Source organism: Polypterus senegalus, chromosome 15 (assembly GCF_016835505.1).
Source record: "Polypterus senegalus isolate Bchr_013 chromosome 15, ASM1683550v1, whole genome shotgun sequence".
Lineage (NCBI taxonomy): Eukaryota > Metazoa > Chordata > Cladistia > Polypteriformes > Polypteridae > Polypterus > Polypterus senegalus.
The window spans coordinates 116014747-116031610 of record NC_053168.1 but is presented as its reverse complement, the minus strand read 5'-3'; the positions used below and the strand labels follow the sequence as shown (position 1 = coordinate 116031610).

At 36.4% G+C, this 16864-nt stretch overlaps 1 protein-coding gene across 6 annotated transcripts in view; it reads left to right on the top strand.

Moving 5' to 3' along the window:
- The window catches only part of brd9 (bromodomain containing 9), a 39641-nt gene extending 36422 nt beyond the window's left edge, over positions 1–3219 (top strand). For all 6 annotated transcript variants that reach the window (XM_039736245.1, XM_039736244.1, XM_039736249.1 and 3 more), the window contains exon 17: positions 2618–3219. In XM_039736245.1, coding sequence (XP_039592179.1) covers positions 2618–2718 — 101 coding nt within the window. In that variant the 3' untranslated portion in view covers positions 2719–3219. The remainder of the gene's footprint in view (positions 1–2617) is intronic.
- Positions 3220–16864: the final 13645 nt, after the last annotated feature.

Below are 16864 nucleotides of genomic sequence, written 5' to 3'. Positions count from 1 at the left end.
AAAGAAAATTAAGATGGTGTTTATGACACACCTTCTTGAATTAAATGAGCATTTGAGATTTATTACTACTAGAGCTCTGCAATATGCAACATGTGGCTTAACACTTTTTATGGCTGTTTGTTCCCAATATAGAGAAAGAGGTAATATTCACAAAAGGCCTGCGCTGGTGAATAGTAACTATAATTGCTCCTAGGTTATTTACAAATATATAGGTAAAATTATAAATTAGTGTTTATCTTGCATTCAGTGGTAACGAAGAAAGTTTACCAGCATCCATCAACAAGATAAATTTGCTTTTTAATTATAGTGGAACATTTTAATTGTGACATTCAAAAATATAATTCAACCAGGAAACAAACCTGGGGCCCAATTACTGCTAGACGTATCTTTATGACCATTGTAATGCATTAGTGTCCATTTTAGGATTGTTATCTTCATTAGTATTGGGAGTTGCAAGTTTCTTATTAAAGAAGCAGCATATGTTACACTTTGGTTATCAACACCTATAAAAATGGCATGCAAATAAACTAATTGTACAGGTTTTTATATCCTTATGCTTGCTACATTTTCGGTGCTTTGGGCACATCTTCCTCTGTCAACTAGATTCAGGCTGAACTACTACTGACTTCTACTTAATTTGAGGTCAAACTGCATAAACTTGCTAGCATACAAAATATCAATGTCCAAGTGAAAGTGAAGAAATCTGTGCTCAGATGAGCAGTTTATACTGTTAAGTTTATGGGGGCAAAGTGTACTTATAAGAAATTTAGGTGCACAATTAGTGGTAGGGTAGAACTCCAAATTAAACTGTTAGTCATTTAACACTGTTAGACATTTATAATTTGTATTATCTATTAAATAAGTGAAGTTCAATATTTTAATACATTCTTGTTACCATGGTGCCAGAGAGTGATATGTTACATGTTGGTTTGACATGAAAGTAATAGACAGTACTCTGTACACTGTTTTAATACTACTACATAAGAAATTTTCCAAACGAGTGGTGAAAATTTATTACATCAAGATTGTACATTTAACGAATAACTAAGCTGTCCCAATACTATTTACAATACTATTAACATTATACTGCCAGGCACTAGAGCACATAAAATCAGCTTCTGTTTTTCAATTCTTTGAAACTATGCATATGTTTGTGAACTGTGATGCTTCAACAGGACAGACACTCTCGCATGCATTCCAGAGTGACATTTAATTTACTATGAAGATATCTTGATAGTGCACACAATATTTTTGGTTTACCTAGATCAGCCAAAGTTTGTTTCTGAAGTATAAATGTGACCTTTCAAATGTATTCACCTTGCCTGTCAAGCCAGGTAGCTCCCCTGTTATACAGGTAATGTTTAACTTCATTTATAGTAAAACATAGCAAGAGTATTTTAGTTTTGAAACTTTCAGTTCAACTTAGAATATTGAAACTCCAATAGGAGTAAAAGTATACATCATATTTTGATTTGAACGTGATATTTGTAATTGTCATAGTCCATTAAATTATATATGTCCTTATTGTTATTTTCTTAATGAAGCTTTTCAAAATACAATCTCTGAGCACTAGGGTATTATAATACTGTACTTAATGAAATACATGCTTTCTTTTAAATGTTGCAAACTGTATTGCAAGGTTTTCTCAATGCATATGTAATTTTCTAACCCTTACAATCCAGACCAGGTTTGCTGGTGCCTGTCCCAGCCAGCAGAGAGGACTCAAGGCAAGAACAAACCCTGTAGAAGGAGGGCACCAGTCCTTCACAGGGGAACATGCACACATACACACACACACACACACCAACCACACACTAGGGCCAATTTTGCATAATCTCATGTGTTTGTGGAGTGGGAGGCACCTGGAGGAAACCCACATGGACATGGAGATAACAAGCAAACACCACACAGAGACGGCCCCAGGGTATGAACCTTGGTCTCCTAACTGTGAGACAGCAGTGCCACCTTGCTGCCCCTCAAAGCATATTTTTACAGTTTTAATCTTTTTAATATTACAGTAATGTTAAGGTAATTTTGGTCAGATAGTATTTAAATAGTCATACATTATTTGTGAATGACAGTGGTGTATTTTAATCCTGCACTGTTTAGTGTGTGTGTGTGTTTATTTAAAAAAAAAAAAAAAAAAAAGTTTAGTAAATAGAATTCAAGGTTGGATATAATGACTGAAAAAATACTATTTCTGATTCCTCTAAAATGAAACTATTTAGCCTCTATTACTGTACTGTACTGCTGTACTATTCCAGAGTAGTATACATTTTGTAGTACTTTATCTACAATCTGTGTCAGTTTTCCATCTGTAGGCTCTCCTAATACTTTCCCTAAATTGCATTTATTTAATGTGACGTTTCAGATTTTAATAATGTAAAAAATGTTTGTAAAGTATTGTATACTATAATGCATACTGTACATGGCTATAATGTGTTTATAAGGAAAATAACATCTCATCATAGCCCACTTCTTTTATGTGTGCTGTAATCAATTAAAAACATTTGTGTACTGACATTTGCATGACCATTACTGTAACGGTTCCTCCTTCTTGTCTTGAAACTAAGATACTCATTAGTTTTGTTTGTCCTTTCTTTTTGTTCAACCTTAGGAAGTCCTTCTCGTTTAAGTGTTGGAGAGCAAAATGAAATGGTACATGACCCATATGAATTTCTACAATCTCCTGAGCCTGGTTCTACTGCTAATAGCTAATGTGTGTCAGTTTATATGCTTTTTGTTTGTTAACAAAAAGATTTAAATTAGTCCTTTTTGGGGCACATATGTATATATTTATGAAATAATAAAACAATCTCTGTGTATTATACTTGTAGATTTTTAATGATGTATATTTACTTTTGGCAAACTATTAATAGAGCTATTTATATAGATAAATATGTTTGTCCTGAGTGATTTGTTTTTTTGTTGGATGTTTTACAGTTACATCAGTTAACATCATAATTATATTTTGTGTTTTAAGGTCGTTGACAGAACCCAAGTATATTTTCAGAGTTGCACAAATCAAATCTTTATCAGGATAGTGTACACTGAAAAAATGCAGACAAACATATCTCAATGTGGAGATTATTTTGCTGATGAAATCAGGTATCAGTTGACTGATTCACTTACACTACAAACTAGTTTTCAGTTAGTTTGTTACTCATTAGTGTAATTTGTTTGTATGTTCATGCATTAAAGATGATTAAGTATAATTCAGTTGGACTGAAAAGTGTGTCTGTATTTTATTTATATATTTCACATTTTTAATTCTTTCATATGACTAATTTTATATTGTACATCAATGTCAGTCAAAACCACTCATTTGCTGCTAGAGAGTAGGGTTTTGAATAAAGCACACAAGTTCATAAATTTTATCTGTATTTTATCAATATGTGAGTTTTCCTTTTGTTTTATAATTCATTACTAAATATCTTAACCCAATAGTGTCCAGTTCTTCACTAAATTGGCAGTTTATTTGTAATTCCTTGTAATGTAAATTGGCTTTTTTATGTAAATTATCTGCTCTATAGAATGTACAACAAATAATGCATCTTTTTAAGCATGTGTATATTGCCCTGCAATAAACAAGCTATAAAATGTTAATCCTGAATTATTTGTTTCAATAACTTTGAAGATCGTACATTAATTGTCCAATATATGTAAATATAATTTCTTATCTGTAAATATACTGTATATACAGTATTACTATTTCCTGACATTATAGAGTATAATAATGTTCAGTAGTGATTAAATTGCCATCGCTACAAGACAGTAATAATAGGAAAAAATCATAATGATTTGTGTGTGTGGGATAACACTGGTGGCTAGTTAACTGGCTACCAGGTAACCAAAAACAATCTAATACTAAATGGTAGTTGGTTACAATGGATGCCACAGTCAGCTGCTAAAGCTTCTGGCACATTTACAGGAGTATTGTGGTATTGTACCTCTTGGTGGACTGATATTTTATGAGTCCTTTCAAAATTCTGCACATATACACAGTTTTTGAAACATTTAAATATTACTGAATGTTAATGATGTGCTTGGAATTGTGCCCAATTAAAATTTTCTTTCACTTTATTTAATCATAAATTGTAATTGAAGTGGGCTATGTAGAGTTTATCACATACCTGACCACAGACATATGACTTTTTTAAGTTTTAATTTTTATATCACTTTTTTTAATTGGTTTTCAATAAAAATTTAACAGTTTTCAAATTGCTGCCTAGTATATGAGACTGCATCATGATCCAAATGCACAGAAAATATATATTTGTACATTGATGCAATTTTGTTTGTCTTTTAATATGAAAATAAACAAAACACCATTGAATTTAGGATACTGAAATGTAATTTTTAGCAGCCCTAAAGGTGCATGGTCTGCTGCATTAGTGGAATGATTGCAATTTAAGTTTTTTGTTTCTTAATTGTGTGTATAGTTTCTATCATGTATATAAGTTGTTATTCTTAAAGACTTCAGTGTGTGCAGCCTGCAGAGTTTAGTAAAAGAAAATCAGTAATAAAAAACTGGGTAATTAAATCTTGCATTATAGTCATTGAATGTGTTATTATTTGAAATATCCTGTCATTTAAAGTATCCTGTGTTGTGTTTTTAGGCGTAAATAATGTAATTGTATAGTATTTTATAAAAATATTATTTTAAAATGTACATTATTTCAATGCTGTATGCAATAAATTGCTTTCTAATTTAAAAAATTCTTCATTTAACATTTGCAAATACTGCATTTATACATATGAACAATCTTTTATTTATTTGTTTTATCCAACTTATGGTAATCAACAGTACAAATATGATGGTAAAGAGAATAGGATAAATTTCAGAAGACAGTTTCAATCAATAAATTTAGAATATTAGAACAATCTAGACCAGAACAGGCCATTCATCATAACAAAGCTTGTCAGTCCTATCCACTTAATTCTTCTAAAATAAAATTGTCAAGTTTTGAAGGTCCCTAAAGTCCTAGTGTCTACCACACTACTTGGTAGATCATTTTAAGTGTCCATGGTTCTCTGTGTAAAGAAGAACTTCCTAATGTTTGTGCGAGATTTACCCATAACAAGTTTCTATGTCTCCGTGTTCTTGATGAACTCGTGTAAAAAAAAAAAAAAAATACTGTACCAATTCCCTTCATAATTTTAAACACTTCAATATTTCATCTCTTAATCTTCTTTTGCTTAAACTGAAAAGGCTCATCTCTTTTAAGCTTTCCTTTTACTTCATCCCCTGTAGCCCTGGAATCAGCCTAGTCGCTCTTCTTTGGAATTTTTCTAGTGCTACTATGTCCTTTGTGTAGCCTGGAGACCAAAACTACATAGTACTGTGATTCAACAGATTCCAGTTTATCTGCCAACCCTATCTTGGTATCATCTGCAAACTTAACCGACTTGTTACTTATATTTCTATTCAAATCATTGATTTATCTCTATTATAAAAGAAAATCTTGAGACAAGACTATTGCCAAGTGTTTTTTTTTCCCAAGTCCTGCCCTCCTCTCAACCATTTTAGGTTAATGGGCCACGGTGCTCTCACCTCCCATTCATGTGAATGGTTTTGTCAGACACAGTTCCTGCGCTCACAGCTCTTCTAAATTTTTACATTTTCCTCACTTTAACTTCCCAGTAAAAGAAGACTTATTATGTCCAAATCTTAATGAAGAATTTCAAGGGTTAAAAACAGAAGAGATGAGTACACGGGCAGTCCTAGCACCGAGAAACGAAGTCAAACAAATTAACGCATAAATTGTTGATCGGTTACATGGCAAATTGGTTAAGTGCGTATCAATAGACTAAGCTGAAACAGTTGGTGGTGATTGTGCAGAAGATGAAAACATCAACTTACAATATCCTGTAGAATATCTACACCTGTTAACACTGGCCAAATTACTGTTGAAAGAAGGATGTATCATAATGTTATTGCTTAATTTATGCAATACGACAAGATTAGTTGTATTCAAAATTGGTCGAACAATTCTGACATGTACAATTTTAACAGGCGACAAGAAAGGTAATGTAGTACATCTTCAGCAGAAAACAGACACCAAAGGAGATCCTGATATGCTATTTGTTTTAAAACGTTTAGTTTCCCATTAGAATAGCTTTTGCTATGACAAATCACAGGGACAAACAATTGAAAAAGTCATTGTATTAATTCGAGAGAAACAATATTCAACTCACAGGCAGTTATACGTTGCATTGTCACGATATAACTTCAAACATGGAATCAAAATTCAAAGTGATATTGACAAAAAGTTAATTCCAAATATTGTTTTTACTTACGTTTTACAGTAAAAGTGTAAGTTTAAAAAGTATTTGCATGTTAATTTCAAAGCCAAACAGAACGAAAATGTATAACAACAAATAAGTAACACAACATGAAACATAATTTTCTTTCAATTTATTACATTTTACTATTTCTTTTACTGTGGTTAGTTACTCGCTGTAATGTAAAATAGTTCTATTATGCATATGTCACAATCTGTTAAAATTGTACGTCCGCTTCCCTATATGCGAGTGGCAGTGCTGCTAAGTGGTTAGTGCGTAGCGCCTGTATGTGGGTTGGCGAGCAAAGTGAGCTGGGGCAGGGCCCTCTAGTATAAAAATATAGCAGCAGCCCCAGCACTGACTCATGTGGAACACCACTCTTAACATCAGGCAATTCTGAATAGGTTCATCACAGCATCACCCTCTGCTTCCTGTGTCTGAGGCAGTTTTGAACCCATCTACAAACATTATACTGACCTCACACTTCTTTTAGTAGGAAGAACAGCGCCATCTGCTGAGCTTTAAGTGCGGAATGCAGGATTCAAGACCAACAACGATGGAGAAATGCATGCTGACAATCGCATGAAGTTTACTGTTGTTTGTAGTCATTTATTGGGTCACACATCCACCTCCCGTAAGAAGTCAAGGCATTAAACCCCACAGACAATGTCCTAGAGGAGGGTCCTCAGCTCCAGTCCTGGAGGTCCGCTGTGAGTGCAGGTTTTCATTTCAACCGTTTCTGTAATTAGAAGCCAGGCCTAGCAGATAATGAAACTTGGTATGTAATTATATCAGCTGTTAGTGTTTTCATTCTTCCAAGACAAACCTGTATCACATTGTAGATACTTTGTTTTCTGAGCACATGAGCCAAATGTTTTGTGTCCTGGAATTGATTTGTACCTCTTGGTCCTTCTCTTTTCTTTCCTTTATTTTAAAACCATTTTATTAAGGCAGATACTGTGTGATGCATAGATACAGGTTTAAGTTAAAGCACTTTGCTGGAGGGCTTGTGATTTCTTTGTCATTTGCACCTTATTATTGAGTGAATTTTAAGTTGGTTAATTAATTATCCTGGTAATTATACTTGCAATCACTCAAATAATTCGGCAAAGGCTCCTACTTTATTTACCTTACCTTTCTCTGTTGTAGTAGGAGGTCTCCGGCATTTAGACTTATATCAAGGTAACTGAGGCACACTTGTTATAAGAATCAGAATAATACAAATTATTAATAATAATAATCATATGTATATTGACATATTGGACTGGACACAGACAGACTAGACAGACAAACATAACATATAGACTGGGTGTTTACTGGTATTTAGAGTTCTGCTTTTTCTTGGCACAGATAAATAATTTTATGATGCCGAGTCTTTAAATATGAGGACTGATGTTGTTAGTCCGCAGGGGCGGATCTACCGGGGTGGCACGGGGTGGCAATTGCCACCCTGAGAAAAAGCCTTGCCACCCCAGCACTAGTATCTCAGTGTTCTAAAAATAAGAGTTTCCTCGACCGATTTACAGCAGCAACGCTCTATTATGATGACATAAAAATAGCATATACCCGTAAATAATAGAACAAAATCGTCTTTCTATTAAAGCGTAGTCCGAACAAACGACTCTCATGAACTGCTTCGTTTTAGTGAATCAAAGACATTTAGTGCAACCAGCGGGATCATCACAGACAAATTCCGGCATTTTTAACAAACCGAAGCAGTTAATTTTGATATCTTCGCGTATATCAATGTCTAACAGTTTAACTGTAAACTATTTTCAAAAGTATGTTGTTCAGTAGCTTGCATATTCAAGTCCAAACCTTTGATAAGTGGCGTCACGTGACAACAACGCCGTGTCCAGTCCATCGATATGCTGGAGTTGAGAAACAAAACCAGGTACTGAATTACTTTCATACTTAACAAATGAATGTTTAATTAAACATGTCTTAGTGTTGCCTGAGGTAGATGCTTGCTAGTTATATGACAACTAAACAGCAAGTATGTCTAATCAGTTCTATTTAATGTTAACCTGTATTACCTTGTTAGCTAGTGCAGCAATCAAAATATTCCATAGGAGCACATGCATTTACTGAGTTATTGTATAGCTTAATGTTTCATATGTATTCATTATGGAGGTGAAATTGTTCAGTGTAGTGTATGTTTAGAAAGCTATAAAGTCTAAACTTCATACTTGTTGCATCTCCCAGGATACTATGAAAAGAAAGGCTGACATCCAGAGTTTTTTTAAACCAAAAAGAAAAGGAAAATCAGATTTAGATACTGTGGGAGTGGAAGGTGAAGATAAGATAGAAAAGGGTACAAAAGAAGTTGTGGAAGACAGAGGAGGTGATGGAGTGTTGGACGAAAGAAATATAGAAATGGATGACAAAGAGCTAGAAAGAAGTGAAGAAGCAGAAGATATCCAGCATGAAGTGAGTGAAGAGGTGGAAGAAAGAGGTTTAAGAGAGGAAGAGAGCTCAGACATTGAAAGAGAGGAGAGAGAGCTTGAAACGCCAGCACCCTGTTTGTCAGGTGGGGCCCATTCAGTTGTCCAAGCGAGAATAAAAGCAGTGGCCAAGCATGCATTTTATGTGCATTGCAGTGCACACAGTCTCAACCTGGTTATAGTAGATGCCGTCAAAAATGTGCCAGACGCTGGGAATTTCTTTTCTGGATCTTATGTCCATCAAAAATGGCTTGAAGTACAGCGGAACATGTATGATGGTGTATCAAGGGAGCTCCAGCGACTCAGTGATACACACTGGGCTTGCAGACATGTAGCATGTCGCAATGTCATGGATAGATTGCCTGCTATTTTGCAAGTGCTTGAAGAGCTCTCAGATGAGAACAATCCTCAAAGAGCCGTTGAAGCAAAAGGCATATTGGCCCAAATTGATGTCAGTTTTGTTGGATGTCTTGTGCTCTTTCGAAAGGTGTTGAGTGACTCTAATATTTTGTCTGAGATGCTCCAATCTAAATCTGTTGACCACTCTAAGGCTGTTGAACTCATTGACGCACTAAAAGAAACACTGACAAATTATCGCAGTGAGACTTTTTTTGAAGACCTATGGTCAGAAATACTTAATACGTGTGAAAAGAGTCACATTTCAACAACATTTCACACCCGAAAGCGGTCAAAACAGATGGCTACAAAATTTCAAGATTCCATCGTTACTTCCACACTTGGACAGCATGTAGAACCAGACAGCAAGGAGACTTTTCGAGTCAAAGTGTTCTACCCAGTCTTGGACACCATGATTGGAGAAATGGAAAGACGTTTTTCAGATACCGATTGCAACATCATGAAAGGCATTCAGGCTTTAAATCCGTCAAGCTGTAGTTTTTTTAAGGGAGGAAGAGATTGTCTCTTTGGCTAATGCTTATGAGTCAAGTGTTGAAGATATTAAACATGAGCTTCACCAGGTAGGGAGAGTCCTAGATAGACTTAAGATGAATGGAAAAGAAAGTCCTACTACTCTGATGGAGTTTGCTCATTTTCTGGAACCATATAAGCTTGTTTTCTTTGAGCTGTTCAGGTTGTGCAAAATAGCTGTAGTGTTACCAGTTAGCAGCGCAACATGTGAAAGGAGTTTTCAGCTCTGAAGATAATCAAAAATTACCTAAGGTCTACAATGGCAGAGAGTAGATTGTCGCGTTTGGCTATTCTCAGCATTGAATCAAAACGCACCAAGGCCTTGAATTTAGATGACTTTGTTAAAAGATTTGCTGAACAACATGGCAATCGTCGCATTCAGTTACAGTAGGTTCAGTTACTTGCATTCTTTAGATGTGAGTAGTAAATATGTCTGCAACTGTACACATATGCACCAAAGCTGTTTGTTGGATGGTTTAATAGACTGCTGGTCATAACCTTGTTACACCAAAATTTGTAATTTAGTTTTCGGTCCATCCAAATTTGTTGGTTTTGTTAAAAAAATAAGAGATACTTGGATTTAAAGGGACTTTTGTTGCTTTACTTGCACTAAAATTATTGAATTTGTTTTTATGTCTCATCCAAGATATTTGAATACTTTAAAATGTCATTTTGTTGCTCTTGTTGCACTGAATACTGTGATTTATTTTATTCATTTTGAAGACATATGTTGGTGATTTAAATGTGGTTTCTGTATACTGTATTTATTATGTGTTTTTGACTTAACGATCCATTGAGATTTTGTATCAATATGCAGTCTGCATTGTTTGTCATGCTTAGTAAATTAAACTTGGCATAGACTTTGCGTAAAACGCATAGGTTTGCGTAAAACACAATAAAGAGAAGTTAAATATACCGTACCATCTCATTTAATTTATCTGACTTTCCAATCCAGATATCAGATTCAAGTCAATCACAAATCAGCCTTTATTTCATTTTTTTAGAACAATGTAAAAATGTGCACCCTAGTGTATACACCGAATAAAGAATAGCATTCCTTGAATCCACAAAAACCATGCAAGGATGCTTGCTTCAGTGTTGCCACCCCTCATAATTTTAATGCCACCCCCTTGCCACCCCATGAATAATTTTCTAGATCCGCCCCTGTTAGTCCGGGTTCAAATGGACAATTCTTCATGCGTTGGAGTGTACTCCTTCCTTTTCCTTCATGATCCCTTGTCTGTGATGTGCTGCTGCTTTCTCAGCCTGACAGTTTGCTGAAGCTTCATGGAGAAGAGCATTAGTCTTTCAGGCACCAGACCTTAGACGCTGAAGTTCCCTTATTGAACTAATGGCTGCTCCAGACAGGGCTCCTTTCCTAGCTTGACAGACTGAATCTCAGCTCTCACGCTCACAAAGAGAAGAGTTTGTTGGTCTCAGCTTTCCAAGGAAGACCGGCTCATAGATTCTAGGTTTAGAGAGCAGGTTTCGGAGGTTTTCAGTCATTCTGGAGGGAATCCCAGGACTTCTCTTAACTTGCCATTCTATGCTTCTCTTCTTCTTCTACTAATGAGAGATGGGGTGCATGTGGTTTCAAAGGATGGTTGAACCTTCTCCAGACTAGATTAAAGTCGCTTCCAGATACAAAATCAGTTTCTTCTAATAGGCGAGTTCTTCTGTCCTTCCTAGTTGTCATCCATTGAATTTTTAGGTCTTTGTCCTTCCTTGAGTCAATTTTGGTGAAGCAGAGGGGCCTCTGGAGAGATGTCAGGTCACCTTCGATTTACACTTTTGTTATCAGATGAGGTCCATGCAGATCCTGGAGTTCTGTCACTTAGTTTGGACTGCAAGGTGTGGTTTGGCACAGCTGGGTGCCTTCATCCCTGTTAAATCTGCTTTCTTAACAGGCCTGGTGTGTCACTAAAGTCTAACAGAATGGACAATACCCACTTTGTCCTACAATCTACTGGAGAAATCTATTTGCAATGAGCTGCCTAAACCGGATGGGCAATGCCTTAAATACAAAATCTAATGGATTTGAGGTGAAAAAGAAGAAAGCCACAATAATAAGAACAGAACATGCAAGACGACACACACTGCATGACTCAAACTGCTCCCTGCACTTCTGGTGGCAGTGCAAAGTACCATGGTGCCAGGTGGTTACTGGACAGCATCTCACACAAATAACTGAGAAAATTTTTTTCTACATACTGTATATATCTGTGCTTTCTGCCCACAAAATTCTTGAAAACAGGAGAATCATATTGCTGACTTCTTTTCCACAAAGTGGAAGCATCACACAGAGATTTCCTTGGTGTGTGGCCTTCCTCAGTGATGGGTGAAAATCAAGATGTAGTGTGGTGTGGTGTGGGACAGTTTATTTCTGATATTTGATCTCACTCCTGCTTTATTTATTTACTTTAATTACTGTGGCTTCCTTTAAGGAAGCAAATGAAACTCGATTTATCTTACCCCTTCGCTAGCCTTAACTGGAAAAGAATCAAAACAGAAGTGCAAACACAATATAAAGAAATACAAAACAAAACATCAGGCAGTTGTCATTTTCACAAAGATGATGACCTTCAAACCCTAACACTACCCTGGCCATGTCAGATTAGACATGCACACACTCACACGTCCATGGGTACAGAGGACACTGCAGGGCCAATTGGTCCAGCCCTTGAGCTGGAAACAGGCTTACAGAACCAAGCAAGAAGACAATTAGACATGCTACAAGAAATCATATTTTTCTAGATAATTAATTACAATGTGCATATGACTGAGAATTGAAAAAATACAAATACTTAAAAAGACAAAATTGAGGGTTGTTATAAACATTTTAATAATACATTTGTCAAGAAGTTTCTTGAGTTCAAAAGCCCAACTGCCAAAAATGCCCTGACTAGAACCAAAAAGGGCCGAGATGAATCTTAATAAAATAAAAAGGTTTATTTTTCACAAAGGCCATGCAAGCCCCAAAGCTCCAAAGTGCACAAGGAGAAGCCTGAAAAAGGCAAAGAGTAACACATTCAACAAAGTCCCAGTACGGAATGCAAAGTCAACAACAGTGCAGGGGTTCAAAAATATCAGTCAACAATACGAAATCCAAAACCCAAATTCAAAAACAGTGCAGGGGTTCAAAATATCAAAAAATGTAAAATAAATTGAAAAGCAGTAACAAAGCACAGCAAAATCACAAGGACTCTCCACTCCTGGAGTATTTAACTGCGAGGAATCTTGGGGAGGCCCTCTCTTAAATTAGGTGGACCTTGTGTGACCACCCAAAAAGCACAAGGGACATAATACAATACAATATAATTTCTTTTTGTATCGCCCAAAATCACACAAGGAGTGCCACAATGGGTTTTAACAGGCCCTGCCTCTTGACAGCCCACCAGCCTTGACTTTCTAAGAAGACATGAAAAAACTCCCAAAAAAAACCCTTGTAGGGAAAAAATGGAAGAAACCTTGAGAAAGGCAGTTCAAAGAGAGACCCCTTTCCAGGTAGGTTGGGCATGCAGTGGGTGTCAAAAAGAAGGGGGACAATACAATACAATACAACACACAGAACGGAACAAATCCTCAAAGCAGTATAAAAATAAACATTTTAGAAGTACGGAGTAGAATTTAACAGTAGATGATATCACATAATATGATTTGGATTTGTTTAGAGTCCTAGAGACCTCATCCATCAAGCTGCCTCCCCCATTTGGCCATTCCACAGCTGAAATAGCACTAATCCGATGAAAGGACCCCTCTTTCCCACAATTCCTGTGATCCTCCAACAGGGATGACTTTACCTTAGCCAGGCAAAACAACTTGGCAGGTGGGCCGTGGCACCAAGTGCCACATTTGAGTACCGAAAAGAGAAACAGAATAGGTGAGGGTTAGTATCAAATTCTAACTATCATGTTACTTATGTTTTAGTACTAATAACTAACAGAGATGCAGTCTGTACAGTTAATGAGCAGCTCTAGTCAGGATATGCTAAACTGAAGTAGTGAGTCTTCAGCCGGGATTTAAAAGCTGAGACCGAAGGGGCATCTCTTATAGCAGCAGGCAGACCATTCCACAGTTTAAGGGCCCTGTAACTAAAAGCTCGACCTCCCACTGTTATTTTATTAATCCTTGGAATCATAAGCAGACCGGCATCTTGAGATCTTAATGTGCGCTCAGGTTTGTAAATCATAGTAAGCTCAAATAAATAAACCGGATCTTGGTCATTTAATGCTTTATATGTTAAAAGGAGGATTTTGAAATCTGCCCTAAACTTAACCGGGAGCCAGTGTAAGGATTTAAGAACTGGAGTTATGTGTTCGTATTTTCTTGTTCTTGTAATAATTCTTGCAGCAGCATTTTGGATTAACTGGAGGCTGTATAAAGAACAGTTTGAACAGCCAGTGAACACCGCATTGCAGTCGTCAATCCTACTAGAAATAAATGCATGAATTAATTTCTCAGAATCTTATTTATTTAGAAAGCGCCTTAATTTCCCAACATTTTTAAGATGGGAGAAACATAATTTGGATAACTTTGTAATATGTGCTTCAAATGACATGCTAGAGTCAAAGATAACTCCTAGATTACAGGCTGATTCAGTAAAATTAATGGGGATTCCAACTGAGTTAAATGATGACAGAATATTGTTGTGATCAGCGTCATTCCCTCCAACAATTAACATCTCTGTTTTATCTGTATTTAAAGACAAGTAGTTCTCATCCATCCATCCATTATCCAACCTGCTATATCCTAACTACAGGGTCACAGGGGTCTGCTGGAGCCAATCCCAGCCAACACAGGGCACAAGGCAGGAAACAAACCCCGGGCAGGGCGCCAGCCCACCGCAGTAGTTCTCATTCATCCACTCCTTTAATTTACTAACACAACTAATTAAACACAACATCGGAGAAACTTCATTTAATCTAAATGAAAGGTATAACTGAGTGTCATCTGCATATGAGTGAAAATTAACATTATGTTTCCTAATGAGAGATCCCAGTGGAAGCATGTTAATTGAGAATAGTAAAGGTCCCAGTACTGAGCCCTGCGGGACACCATATCTCACTTCTGTTAATAACGATGGAGTACTGTCAGCACATTTCTGTACATATTGGAATCAGTTTGCTAAATAAGAACTAAACCAAGCGAGCACAGTGCCTCTGAGCCCAACGTCATTTTCTAGCCTGTGCAGTAAAACAGAATGGTCATTGGTGTCAAATGCTGTACTTAAGTCTAAAAACATTATTATAGCGGAGCTTCCTTTATCAGAGGATATCAGAATGTCATTTCCAACCCACTTTAGTGCCGTTTCTGTACTATGACCAGTGCGGAAACCAGACTGGAATTTCTCAAATAAATTGTAATGCGTAAGGTGCAACTGAAGCTGACTGGCGACTACTTTTTCTAGTATTTTAGAGAGAAGGGGTAAATTTGAAATAGGCCTATAATTATTTAGTATGTGTGGGTCTAGGTCTGACTTTTTAAGTAATGGTTTAATGACTGACACATTTAGTGTATCAGGTACTGTGCCATGCAATAATGAACTATTAATAATGTTTAGAATAGGCTCTGCAAGAACATCCATTGCACTTTTTACTAGTTTTGTTGGCACTGGTTCTAGGGAACAAATAGTGGGCTTCATTTTAGAAGTTAAAGATAAGACTTCCTGCTCAGTTATAGGATTAAAATTACTAAAGTGCTGAATGCAATGTGAGGAAGGGTTTGCTAAGCTAGTATGCGGTTTGTACTGTGATGCTGAGATCTGGGATCTTATATTTTTTAATTTTCTCATAACCAAAGCCCTTCTCTAAAAAGAAAATAAACATTAATACAATTGAATGATGCGAAATTAAACAAGACAGACATGAAACACAACTGTGAACAACAGCCAAGGGAAAAATGCTGGCTGAAACATGTCAACATTAGTATAGCTGTACAGGAACCTTGTTTGCTTTGGATAGCCATATTGTTTTAGGCAATTCCAGTTCTGCCTTTTGTGCTCCAAGGAATTTCATATTGATTGGAAGACCTTTTGTAAGGAATATATCTTTTGATTTTTTTATGAAGATTGCGTGTTTGCCTGTTTATCTAGCCAGGATTTGGCAGTATATCTCCCTCTAGTGGCCATTGTTGGAAGAACTCGTGGGAGTTGCGTGCTTTTGAGATTCCCAGTTCAAGACAAAAACGTACTACAAAAATAAATACTTGTTGTTACAATTTGAATATATACTTTATTAGTAGTAAGGGATATAAGGCAGGACCTGTCATGGCTACATCCTACATTTTTGGGGCCCTGAAGCTTGGACTGTTATGGGGGCCCCTTTGCAACCTGCAACAAGGTCTGGATAACCGCAGTTGTCTTACATTCTTCAGTGTGCTTGTTCCACGGCAGATCATCATAATTTTTTTGATACTTTAATAACCTTTTATTTTTTATTTTAACAATTATTTTGTATTGAATTACACTATTATTAATATTCTGCGGTGGGTTGGCACCCTGCCCAGGATTGGTTCCTGTGTTGGCTGGGATTGGCTCCAGCAGACCCCCGTGACCCTGTATTCGGATTCAGCGGGTTAGATAATGGATGGATATTATTAATATTATTATCTAAAAAAAAAACCTCATGGAGTAAACAAGCGAAGTGGATTAAAGTTTCTTCTTGGGCCACTCGGGGATTATGGGCCTTGAAGATTAAACTTCATTATTTTTATAGTAGATCTGTCTCTGGCTAGACACAAACACATTGCCTGCGTGGAGTAGCGTGTAGTGAGAAAAGCACTGTATACATGTAAAGAATTATTATTATTACTACTGTCCACATATTTTGAAGTAATAAAAATTAGCAAAATGTCATCCTCACATTGTCGGCTATGGACTGATAAGTAGCGATATGTGTACTTCACCACCATACAAATCACTATCATAAAAAAGGCAAAAAAAGAGAAAATGTCACTGTTTAATGGAATTAATCAACAATCGGTTGAAGATCGCCACAATAATGCAGATATTTTTTAATACAATATGTTTATTGTTTTGATCCACGAACTACCGAGATAAACGCAATGGTCCATCGTCTCACCTTTGGAATAAACGGTTAATAAAATGAATCGCGCTAAGGTTCTATATGACTAACACCCGTCGATCACTAGGACCCGGGGGAGCACGCGTTTTGTTTCTGCTCAGTTTCCATAGCCGCCGCCGCTGCAGA